At 50.5% G+C, this 12,500-nt stretch overlaps 1 protein-coding gene across 1 annotated transcript; it reads left to right on the forward strand.

Moving 5' to 3' along the window:
- The first annotated feature begins 208 nt into the window (after positions 1-208).
- Positions 209-12,490, forward strand: NFATC4 (nuclear factor of activated T cells 4). Its single transcript, XM_069097957.1, has 9 exons — positions 209-442; positions 1,735-2,836; positions 4,773-4,935; positions 5,559-5,758; positions 6,826-6,998; positions 7,425-7,565; positions 9,996-10,051; positions 10,332-10,458; positions 10,805-12,490. The coding sequence occupies exons 1-9, from the start codon at positions 337-339 to the stop codon at positions 11,413-11,415; spliced, it is 2,679 nt and encodes an 892-aa protein (XP_068954058.1). The 5' UTR covers positions 209-336; the 3' UTR covers positions 11,416-12,490.
- The last annotated feature ends 10 nt before the right edge of the window (positions 12,491-12,500 follow it).

The following is a 12,500-nucleotide window of genomic DNA, read 5'->3' on the forward strand; positions in this document are numbered from 1 at the left end:
TTTTTCAATTCATTTTTTTTTTTGGTGGGAGAGGGGGGGGGCGAAAAAGAAGGGGGGGGGGAGGGTGGATTGGGACGAGGGGCGCGTGGTTTTCCCATCTCATCCCAGGAGGAGGAGCTGGAGCATCCCGGACAGCCAATCAGAGACAGGCTGAGGGGGGGCCGCTTTGAAGAAGTTTGGGGGAAAAAGTTTGGAAAAGTTTCTATAATAAAGAGGGGGCGTCGGGAGGGTGGAGGCGGCGGCGGCGGAGGGGGCAAGCCCCGGGTGAGGATACAGAAGCCCCCCCCTCACCCCTCCCTAGTCCCGAATAGAGGCCTAGGAGCTTTGGCCAGATCTATGGGGGCTGCAAGCTGCGAGGATGAGGAGCTGGAATTTAAACTGGTGTTCGGGGAGGAGAAAGAGGCCCCCCCGTTGGGGCCGGGGGGGCCTGGGCCTGGGGAAGGTTAGTGCGGGGTCGGGAAGGGTTTCGGGGTCCAGGGGGGGGGGGGGGGGGGGGGGGGGTCTGTGAGTCTGGGGGGCTGGGGAATTTTGGGGGGGGGGGGGGGATAAAAGGTTTGAGGCAGCCTTGAGAAGGATTCCGTGGTCTTGGGGGTCATGGTGATGGGGCTGGGGGCATGGGCACCGCTTTTTCCTTTTTAGGTCGCGGCTCGGGTGGGGGGTGGGGGCCGGCTGGTCCTCCGCGCACCGCCTTCCGCGCCGGCTGTCACTGGGATGGGGAACTGGAGGGAAGGAGAAGGGAGGGACTGACGAATGGACGTAACCGGGTTGAGATCTGAGGGACATGGGACACCCCCAGGAGAAGATGAGGTCCTGCCTTGGGTCGCGTCCCATCCCATGCTTCCTACCAGAAAGCCTCTCGGCCGGGGAAACGCGACAAGGCGGGACGCAACAGGACTAGGGTGGAGGGGGAATCTCAGGTCCCGCCGGAGCTCCCCCTCCAAGCTTCGCAGAGGCCCCCCCCCCCCCCCGTCTGGCCGCAATGAGAGGCAGATGGCTGGGAAGAGCCGGGGGCGGCGGCCGCTGCTCGCACGGAATCAGAGGCCCCCCTCGAGCCCCCTCCCAGTCCCAGCACGCAACCACCTTCTCTCCTCCTCCGGATTTGGGAAAAGGGGGAGAGGAGAGACTCCGCCCCTCTCCACCCCCCCCTCCAGTCACCACAGCCTTGGTGCCCCCTCCCACTTCTTCCCTGGGCCCCCGGGGCCAGGCCACGGTTACGATGGTAACAGAGGAGCCTGCCAGCGAAGTTTGGGGGTTTGGGAACCGCTGCTAATTGGGTTCATGTGTGTGTCGCCCCCGGCCCCGCCCAGCACCGCCCTAAACCCTCCTCTGCGCTTAACAAGCCTCACCCCAACCAAACCCCTCTTAGTCACGCCCCCGAGCCTAAGTTCCTCCCTCTTCCTCATGGCCCCACCCTCTTGAAGCCCACCTTGGAGTTGAAGATATCTTGTTCTCTGGTACCCCTGTGGGGGGTCAAGGAGATAGACTGGCTAGCAGCATGGCTTACAGACCTTCTAGAACACCTGTAACTGGAGGGCATGTGTCCTTTGTTGTCATGTCCGGGATGCTGCAAAAACCCCACCACTTCGTGGAGCCTGCTGGGTAGAGAGAACTTAGGTAGTCAGAAGACTCTGTGGGACAAAGATTCTGTCTCCTGCTCCCCCCCACCCCACTCCCACTTTCTCGGTCTTACCTCCTGCCCTTCCCTGCCCTCTTTTCTTACCTTCTCTTTCACAGAGCTGGACACAGAAGACTCCCCCTCTTGCTGCAGTCTGGCCCTGGGTGAACCTCCTCCCTATGGTGCCTCCCCTATTGGCATCCCTCGGCCCCCACCATCTCGGCCAGGCATGCACTCCCCACCCCCACGGCCGGCACCACCACCTGGTACCTGGGAGAGTCAGCCAGCCCGATTGGTGAGGCTGGGGGGACCTGGTGGGGGACCTGGAGGGGCTGGAGGGGGCAGAATCTTGGAGTGCCCAAGTATTCGCATCACCTCAATCTCCCCCACACCTGAACCTCCACCCTCACTAGAGGATACCCCAGACAACTGGGGAGATGGCTCTCCCCGGGATTATCCACCACCACCTGATGGCTTTGGAGGCTACCGAGAGGCTGGGGGTACTGGCAGTGGAGGCTCCTTCTTTAGTCCCAGTCCTGGTAGCAGTAGTTTGTCCTCCTGGAGTTTCTTCTCAGATGCCTCTGATGAGGCAGCCCTATATGCTGCCTGTGATGAAGTAGAGTCAGAACTGAACGAGGCAGCTTCAAGATTTGGCCTGGGATCCCCACTCCCCTCACCCCGGGCCTCCCCTCGGCCCTGGACCCCTGATGATCCCTGGGGTGTCTATGGTCCCAGTCCTGGAGGTCGAGGGCCTGAGGACAGCTGGCTGCTCCTTAGTGCCCCAGGCCCAGCCCCAGCCTCTCCTCGACCAGCCTCCCCTTGTGGCAAAAGGCGTTATTCCAGCTCTGGCACACCATCCTCAGCCTCCCCTGCCCTGTCCCGTCGAGGAAGTCTGGGGGATGAAGGGCCTGAGCCAACTCCCCCACCACCACCACCCCTGGCCCGGGATCCTGGCTCCCCTGGCCCCTTTGACTATGCTGGGGTCCCGCAAGCTGAGAGTATCCCCCAGAAGACCCGGAGGACATCCAGTGAACAGGCAGTGGCATTATCCCGGCCAGAAGAGCCTAGTCCGTGCAATGGGAAGTCTGTACCGGGCGGGGAGGAAGCTGTGGCCCCTCCTGGACCTCCTCGAAAAGATGTACCTGGCATGGACTACCTGGCTGTGCCCTCCCCACTGTCCTGGTCCAAGGCCCGCATTGGGGGACATAGCCCCATCTTCAGGTGAGGGTATTAGAGACCCTTCTCTGTAACCCTGGGGAAGGGTAGGTAGCCATCTGCTGCCTGCTTCTGCTGAGTGGATGGGCAGAGAAAGGGGATAGTGCTGAGGAAGGTTCCTCTCTTCCTGCTCCAAGAGGTTTTTCTTTCCCTGCTTCTTACATGCTAGACTAGAATTAACTTGGTAAATAAAATGGATATTTATGAATGAATACAACTTTACAACTTAATGCTACTTCATTTTGATTTTTTAAAATACTGTTTTCCTCAACTTTTCCACCTATCAAGATCCTTATTTACTTATCTACTTATCTAGAGGTAGCTAGATGGTACAGTGGATCTAGTTTAGGAGCCAGAGGCAGGAAGAACAGATTAGAGTTCAAATCCTGTTTCAGATACTTTTTTTTGGGGGGGGAGGGGAGGCAAGGCAATCGGGGTTAAGTGACTTGCCCAAGGTCACACAGCTAGTGAGTGTCAAGTGTTTGAAATCGGATTTGAACTCAGGTTCTCCTGACTCCAGGACTGGTGCTCTATTTACTTCACCACCTAGCTGCCCTCTGTCTTAGATCATTTAATCTCAGTTTCCTCATCTGTAAAATGGGGTCTACCCACCTACCTCTGAGGGTTGTTATAAGGAAAAATTCAATAATATAGGTAAAGTTCTTTGCAAACCTTAAAGTGCTATACAAATGCTAGTCTTCCTCCTTCTCCTTCTCCTTCTCCTCCTCCTCTTCCTCCTTCTCCTCTTTCTTCTTTTTCTTTTTCTTCTTCATCTCTGCCATGTCCTATTGAGCTGACCCACACTGGAAAAAAAAAACAGGTTGGGCTCTCTTCTGGGCATCTCTTTTTTGGAGAAGACCTTTGCTAAGATTCCTTCTCATGAGCTCTGTAAGAGCATATCCGTCCACAAGCCTTCATCTTAGGCAGTCAAGGTGACAAAATGGACTCTGCGTTTAGAGTTCTCAAAATAGTCAGAAGAGACCTCATAGAGTCAGAAGAATGTACCTAGAGTCAGAGACCTGGGTTTGAATTCCAGCTCTGACACTGGCTGTTGTTCAGTCATTTTTCAGTCATATCCAACTCTTCGTGATCCCATTTGGGATCTTTTTGGCAAAGATACTGGAATGGTTTGCCATTTCCCTCTCCAGCTCATTTTACAGATGAGACAACTGAGGCAGGCAGGGTTAAATGACTTGCCCAGGGTCACACAGTTAGTATGTGTCTGAGACCAGATTTTAACTCTGACACTAGCAATGTAACTTATACAGACTATTTCACTTTTCTGAGACTCGGTTTTCTTATCTGTGAAATGGCAATTTCTTGAGGTACCTGAAAAGTACTTTGTAAACTTTAAATTACTATATAAACATGAGTTATTGTTATTATCATTATTACTGTTATTATAGGAAAGAACTTTAGACTGTGAATCAAGAGGCCTGAATTCTTCCACTAACTCACTATATGACCCTTGGTCAAGTCACTTAACCCATGTGACTCCTAAATTTCTTCATTTGCAAAATAAAGTTGTTCCTATTATGTGATCTCTAAGGTCTCTATCAGTACAAAAATACTGATCTATACCTTTATCTTCTTTCTTGTTCATAATGAAGAATAGAAGGATTAGAGAAAGGATTAAGTTTTCTTCGTAAGGAGGTGAAGAACCTGACTTTCCTTTCTAATTCTCTAACCCCCAGTGCTCTAGAGCTCTAATTTCGAGGGCCTTGAAGAAGCAGAGAATAAATTGCCCCTGTCATGTTGTTACTTCTGTCAGAACCCTAACAGAAGGTGTTCTGAGTTCCTCTATAGCTATTTCTCTCTCTTAACTCTTAGGGAGCTCAGGGGTGGTGGGGGTGGGGGCTGTTTGGGTCAGGGTCAAGGTTATCCAGCTCTTGAGTCCAGGGAAGAGAGAAATCCATTTTTCTTTTCCCCTCCCCTGCCCCAGGGCCTCAGCACTACCCCCCCTGGACTGGCCCCTGCCCAGCCAGTTTGAACAACTGGAGTTGAGAATTGAAGTGCAACCCAGAGCCCATCACCGTGCCCACTATGAGACAGAGGGCAGCAGAGGGGCCGTCAAAGCCACACCAGGGGGGCACCCTGTGGTCAAGGTAATCAGAGGATTTATTGAAGGAAGGATTCTGTCCCTTCTCTACTCCCAGTCCCTAGGACAGATGGGTTCCAGCTGTGTAGCCCTATAACCATGCCCTTTCCCACGATCCCTGGCAGCTCTGACCTGCCTGGCCAGCAGACTGGAGGAGGGGCTAGGCTGTTTCAAGGAGGAGAATGAGAGTGGGTACTCTTTCTTTCAGATCCTCTGATACTAATACCTCCCCACTTCTCCCTGCCCCCCATGCCATTTTCCCCTCATTCCATCCCCTGGGAGTCTTTATGATCCACTCTAGAGAAGGATGATCAGCTAGATGTCAGGGGTAAGGTTAGACCGAAGGCAGAGGTCACTGGGAATTAGATTGTCTCTACATTGAGTCCAATGTCTCTTTCAATTTTCTCCTGCCATCTTCCCAGCCAAGTCTGGGCCCTTCTCCAAGAGCAACACTCTTACTCCAGGCCATCTTTTCCCAATAGCCCATGTTTTATCTCCCCTGAGAAATATATTCCAGTTTTTCTTTTATTGTTCACCCCCACCCCCAATCCCTGGTGGTCTAAAAATCTTAGGGTATATTAAAGATGTTACTGTGGTAAGCTCTAACTCTTGCCTGTTTCCCTCTACTAGCTCCTAGGCTACAATGAGAAGCCACTAACCCTGCAGATGTTCATTGGTACGGCAGATGAACGGAACTTGAGGCCCCATGCCTTCTACCAAGTGCATCGCATCACTGGCAAGATGGTGGCCACAGCTAGCTATGAGGCTGTGGTCAGTGGTACTAAGGTGCTAGAGATGACTCTGCTCCCTGAGAACAACATGGCTGCCAAGTGAGTTTTCATTTTCACTCTTTAGAGCCAGCAGGGCCTGGGGACCAGGAGCCTTCAGTGGGGTCCAGCACCCAGGACCAGGTCATCCATTCCTCTTCTTCTTTTTCCTTCCTCTCACCCCCTTCCTCCAGAAAGGGCTAGTGTTCTGTCCCTGAGAAAGTCTGTTCCTAGGAGGTGGGACAGGGATTTTTGTTCTAGGTCATCAAATCACTTAGAGAAGTCTATTTGGGGATGAGATAGGGGAGGGTGATTTGGGAGTGGGGGGGTATCCCTTCTGCTTTTTCTGAATAAGTATATCTAATTTCCAGTCCTTCAGAAAAGTCAGGAGAAACCTTTCAGGGATTACAAGGGGAGTAAATTTGTTAGTCCACAAGTATTTATTAAGTATTTACTAGATGCCAGGCACTGTACTAAGTGCTAGAGATGCAAAAAAAAAAAAAAAAAGGCAAGTTCCTGCCCTCAAGGAGTTCATAGTCTAACTAGGGAGATAGCGCAAATAACTAAATACACATAAGTTAGATGCTTACCAAATGGAGGGTGATCTCAGAAGGCTGACACTAGGAGTGGGGGGGCAGGAGGGGCTGGGAAAAGCCTTTGGAAGGTGGGGTTTGAGCTACACCTTAAAGATGGAGGTGGGGAGAGTGGGCACTCCAGGCACGGAGGACAATCCAGGCAAAGGCAACAGTCAGGGGATGGTATGCCATGTGTGAGGAGCAAGCAAGAAGGCCTGTGTTATTGGTTCATAGAGTTTGTACACAGGAACAAAGTAGAAGAATACTGGCAAGATGGGAAGGAGACAGGTTATGAAGGACTTTAATTGCCAGACAGAGGGGTTTACATTTGATCCTAGAGGTAATAGTGAGTCACTGAAATTTATTGAATGGGTAGGTAGGAGGGAGGGGGTTTTAGGAAACCTGGGCTTTAGGAAAATTACTTTGGTAGTTGAGTGGTGGATGAATTGGAATGGGGAGGGTCTTGAATGTGTTCCCTTGGAGAAGTTCATCTTGACTCAGGAAGGAAAGAGTAAAGGGGTTCTTAGCCCTTTCCACCTGACTCCACATGGACAGCATTGACTGCGCTGGAATCTTGAAACTTCGGAACTCAGACATAGAGCTGCGCAAGGGGGAGACAGACATTGGACGCAAGAATACAAGGGTCCGGCTAGTGTTCCGTGTACATGTGCCACAGGGTGGCGGGAAGGTCGTGTCGGTGCAGGTGGCCTCCGTGCCCATTGAGTGCTGTGAGCAAAGGGAGAGGGCGGTGTCAGGGGACCCCTAGAAGAGTGTTTAGGTCTTCCCATCTCCCATGTTCTCCTGCTTATGTCCTTCCAATTGTCCCACCTACCTATCTGCTCCTCCACTGGCCTTTCTGCCTATCTGTTTGCAGAAGCCTCTTTTCCCATGAGTCACCTGTTTGTCTATGGATTCCCCTCCACATAGCTGGATCTTATAGTCTGTTTTCCTGAAATTCTCTGTCTGCATGTCCATGGATCTGCTGGGATGCCTATGCCTGCTTCTCCCTAGCATGGGGGTGAAGGGTAGGACTCCCCCTGAGTCCTTAGTCAACTCTGTGGCCCAACTCTAGAATCAGGGACTGGTGAGGGAAGGGGGAGGCTGCTTCACATTCTCCACATCCTTCCCCAGTCTCTCATTCCTTATGGTTTCAGCCCAGCGTTCAGCACAGGAGCTACCCCAGGTAGAAGCCTATAACCTGAGTGCCTGTTCTGTTCGAGGGGGTGAGGAGCTGGTGCTGTCAGGAGCCAATTTTTTGCCTGACTCCAAGGTGGTTTTCATTGAGAGGGGCCCTGGTGAGTATTCAGGGGGGTGAGTAGAGCCCAGGCTAGAGAAACATGGGAGTAAGAGTGAGGTCCAGTGCACGGGAGAAAGGTTAGGACCAAGGGAAGTGTTGGGCTTCTGTAACAAATTACCCATATGACTCTGGGTAGGTCACCTAACTGTCTGAGTACTTAGTTTTCTTATCTCTAAAATGGATAAAATAAGATAGTGTATGGGAAAACTGAGTAAAGTGCAAAAGTTAGAAAGAATTCATATTATACTCTAATTCTCTCACAAGTCTGACTGCCCTCCTCTGAAATACACTCCAGTTTGTCTATGCTCTTTCTGGAATGTGGCACCCAGTATTCCAGATGATGTTGAAATAGCCAGAAAGATAGCACTGCTGTCATTCTGGTGGCTTGTTTTAATTTTATACCATTCATCTATTTGAATCTTACTATCCAATTCTTTATTTCTCTCCCCAAGGACTTACTATAATTAAGGGAGGGCCAGCATGAGGATGGTTGGCTTTCATGGAGTGGGAGTAGATGGGAGAAGGTTGAATTAAGGGGGCAAGCCAGGGCCTCCCAAACCCCACCTTCCAAATTTTGAGTGGCATCTCCATTCTATGCTGTAGCTTTCACAGCACAGAACATACTGTGAAACAGAGAAGGGCTCATGTGGTCCCCAAAGATGAAGCCTACACAGGGTTTTGGAGGTGGGTGGAATGGGAAAGCAAGTCTGGGCTAGGATGGTGAGGTACATCTGGAGAAGGGGAGTGGAAGGGCTCTAAGGTCCATGCTTTCCATTCTGGGACGTTGAAGCTCTAGACATATGCTTCTGCTTTTCAGTTTCCCAAGAACCCTACTCGTACCGTAGGTGGAAGACAGACTCTGCTAAACCTTAAGGTCTAGTTAGATCCAAATCCAGGGGTGGATGTGGATAGTCTTGTGGAAAGGGAATGGGCGCTCAGTTAGATTGAGTCAACTCTTCCTTTCCCATTTGCCCTGTGGTTCAGAAGAGGAGATTCTAGTGCCCCACCTCCCCACCCCCCAAGTTATGCTTTTGATATTAGGAAATATCCTGGTTTCCACCAAAAGGCAGAGCAATTGTGAAAGACGAAGCATCATATTAAGGTTGATGAGTTCTGTTTCTGGATCTACCACTGACCCTAGATAGGTTTTTTTCCCCTTCTTCTTGTCCTTAGTTTAACTTTCTATATCATAGTAACAAAATTGAATCTGATTCCTGGGATACAGTATCTTAAATCTGAGAAGATACCTTAGAAATCACTAGTCTAGCTCTTGATCTCAGATCTGTGAACCTGATAGGGGTTTGTCTGTGGTCGGTGTCCCTTTATTAAAACGAAAAATAAACGGAATCAATAAATCTTTACAAATATTATGATAAATTTAAATACAAATAGATGAATGGTGTAAATGGATGACAACTGTTCAGAATAAGAGTGATGTTAGTCTTTTTTCACTCTATTCTGGTCAGAATCCAGTTGAACTATTGTGTTGAGTGTGGGTGCTACATACCAGGAAGGACATTGTCAAATGAATGTATAGATGAGGGTGACCAGAATGTTAAGGAATTTGAAGCAATACCATACCAATCTTGCCTGAAGAAGCAGAATCCAGGAAGAGAATAGGACATGATGACTGCTTTCAACTATTTCAAATTTCAAATTAGTTAGACTGGTTATACTTGACCCTGGAGATGAAAAAGAACCGAGACCAATATGGGTCAGGTGTACTTTAAAGAGAGGCAGGTTGAGGTTTGGAAGTTACATGTTTTAACTTTATAACTCTCTCAAAGTAGAATAGTTCTAAGAGGTAGTAGGTCCACCATCACAGGAGGCTTTCAAATAGCGGTTGGATGATCACTCATCCGGTATGCTCCGGAGGGGTTCCTTGTTCAGGCATTCTTGTTCCGTTGTTTCAGTTGTGTATGACTCTTCATGACCCCATTTGTGGTCTTCTTGGCAGAGATACTGGAGTGGTTTACCATTTCCTTCTCCAGTTCATTTTACAGCTGAGGAAACTGAGGCAAGCAAGGCTAAGTCACTTACCAAAGGGTCACAGCTAGTAAGTGTCTGAAGCCAGTTTTGAAGCCAGGAAGATGAGTCCTCCTGACTCTAGGCCCAGAACTCTATCCACTGTTCCACCTAACTGCCGATTCAGATGTGGATTGGATTAAATGAGCTCAGAGGTCCCATCCAAAGCTGGGATTCAATGAAAACATAAACATTTGAGTTAGGGATATATTGAGCTAACTTTTGGTTCCTCTGGTCATAAGCAGTTTATATTTCCCTTATGCTGCAATAGAGGTAGTCCAGTAATCTTTTGTGGGTTCCCTTTTTTATGCCTCTGCCTTTCTCTTCTCTCTGGAGTGGGGGGGTGGTGGTGGAGAGGAGGGACTCCTGAGCAGGGTTTAAGCTCTGTGTCCCCTTCTCACAGATGGAAAACTGCAGTGGGAGGAGGAGGCCACTGTGAACAGGCTGAAAAGCAATGAGGTAATATGGTATCCTTGGGGGACTCCCACTTGCTTGGGGGAGGTGGATAGCCCGGAAATTCCGAACTGCTCAGGCCCAATAAGCCTTGTGGGCTTCTGAAGTTCTACATTCTTTCCATAAGGGGGCAGCCTGGTAACCCTGGAATTGGATCTCTCCCTTTGGAATGAATTCTACTCAATAGTAGATGAAAAAAGGCTAGAGATTAAGTTAGTGTCCTTGGAAAGGAGTGTTGGGCTGTTCTCTGTTTCTCATTTCTCCTCTCCTTCCTCCCCCCTCCCAGGTGACACTGACCCTGGCTGTGCCTGAGTACAGCAATAAGCGAGTATCCCGACCTGTCCAGGTCTATTTCTTTGTCTCTAATGGAAGGAGGAAAAGAAGTCCCACCCAGAGCTTCAAATTCCTGCCTGGTATGATGCCAGGAGGGCACAAGATCCTGGTGGGGAGGTGGGGAGGTGAGGAGGCTCGTTGGGCTCTTGATGAGAGAGGAGTGACAATGACCCCTGATTCAAAAAATGCCAACCTCTTGGTCAGCCATTCCTTCCTTCTTCCCCACCCCAAACTACCTCCTTCTGCCCCAGGGATAGGTGGAGGAGTGGGGAGAGCTCCAGAGAGCTAAAGGGAACAGAGTCATGTTGGGATCCTCAGGGGCAGGGGGGCAGAGATAGGGAGGGGGGCAGAATGCCACTCACTTGGGGCCACTTGCTTTTCATTATTATAAATGTGTCCTTCATGCTTCCTTCTCACCAACCCCAGTGATCTTCAAAGAGGAACCACTCCCTGATTCATCAATCCGTGGTTTTCCTTCAGCTCCTGGCCCCCCATTTGGTACCGACATGGACTTCTCACCACCCCGACCCCCCTATTCTTATCCCCCTGATGATTCCTCCTATGAGCCCCCTTATTTGTCTGAAGGGTTCAACTTTGGGACATCCCCGCTCTACCCCCAGACAGGCCCTCCTTCCTATAGGCCTAGCATGAGGCTATTTCCAGAGCCTACTGGGAGTCCTGGCTGCCCACGTCCTCCTCCCTCTAACAATTTTCTTCCTAGACCTTTCCCTGCTGACCCCTATGGAGGAGGTGGGGCGCCCTTCTCCCTTGGGCTGCCTTTCCCACCACCAGCTGCCTACCAACCCCCACTGCCATCCTCTCCTCAGCCAGAGGGGCCCTTCCCACCCCAGGGTGCCCACCCTGCTGCTGAGGGGTATGATGAGGTGGGGTCAGGATATGGCACAGGGGAGGGAGCCCCAGAACAGGAGAAAGACAGGGGCAGCTATGGCAGTGGCTTCCGAGAGAGCGTCCCCATCCAGGGCATCACACTGGAAGAAGGTGGGTGGGACATATATCTCTGTGTTTGTGTCTTGTAGTTGGGGGAGGCTATAGCCAAATAGAGAAAGCTTAGTCTTTTTTTGATGACAAAGATCTGTCTTCCTGGGAACTGATCCTGCTAGCATTTGAGGGTGGGCCAGGGTGAGGGTGCAATAAGTAGGGAGGTTGTAATGATCTCAGGGTCTCCTCTGGATTCTAATGGCCCTTTTGCCAAATTGGGGCTAGGAAGATTCTGGGTTATCCTCAGTGTATGTGTACAATGAGGTTCCTTTGGTCTCTAAGTATAGCTGCCCTGTAAGAAGTGTGGGGTCACCCCAAGCTCAGGGGCACGTGATGCTCTATCTACCCCCAAAACTCATTGCAACCATTTAAATCTCTGTGGCTGCCTTCCCCACGATGATGGCCACTGGGGTAGGGGGTGGGGAGAAAGGGACCATGATCTGCTGCTGCTTTTGGCTGAGATTTTCCCCTTCCCCCACAAATGGATGCATGAAATCTTTCTCCTTTCTCACACATGATGGTGAAGGTCTGAGTTAGCCATCTAGGAGCCACTCAGATTACCCCCACCCCTGAGTGAGACAGTGTACACGGGACCCTGTCCTATGGACTAAAGGGCAGGGGGAGGGGAGAAGGAGCCCAACGTTAGAGAACAGGGCCAGCTTTCTTTGCAGTAGTGGAGATATGATAGGGGACTCAGAGAACCCCAGTGGTGGAAGTGGGACAGCTTTGAGGTAGCAGGGACTAGGCACAGGGGTGAGGAACCTGTGGGCTCAAGGCTACATGTGGCCCTCTAGGCCCTCAAGTGTGGTCCTTTGACTGAATCCAAACTTCACAGAACAAATCCCCTTAATAAAAGGATTTGTTCTGTGAAACTTGGACTCCATCAAAAGACCTCACTCAAGGACCTAGAAGTCCACATGTGGCCTCAAGGCTGTAGGTTCCCCACCCCTGGACTAGGATCTAGTTCAATTTTCTTCTGGAAAACTTAGACATAGTTGAAAAGGGTACCTTGAGTTAGGCATAGGACCTTAGGGTCTTAGCTTATGGCCTGCCTAGCAACATCTGAGACCTTTGGGGAGAGAGGGGACCTATTCCAACTTCCTTTGGCTCCTCATCTACCTCT

This window comes from Petaurus breviceps, unplaced genomic scaffold, assembly GCF_028583685.1.
Source record: "Petaurus breviceps papuanus isolate PSGF00001 unplaced genomic scaffold, PetGlider_PUasm1.0 37, whole genome shotgun sequence".
In the NCBI taxonomy this organism is placed as follows: domain Eukaryota; kingdom Metazoa; phylum Chordata; class Mammalia; order Diprotodontia; family Petauridae; genus Petaurus; species Petaurus breviceps.

Coding starts and splice junctions, on each gene's coding strand:
- NFATC4 (XM_069097957.1), top strand. CDS start 337: ATGGGGGCTGCAAGCTGCGAGGATGAGGAGCTGGAATTTAAACTGGTG. Junction 443..1,734: donor GGGGCCTGGGCCTGGGGAAG/GTTAGTGCGGGG, acceptor TCTCTTTCACAG/AGCTGGACACAGAAGACTCC. Junction 10,459..10,804: donor GAGCTTCAAATTCCTGCCTG/GTATGATGCCAG, acceptor CACCAACCCCAG/TGATCTTCAAAGAGGAACCA.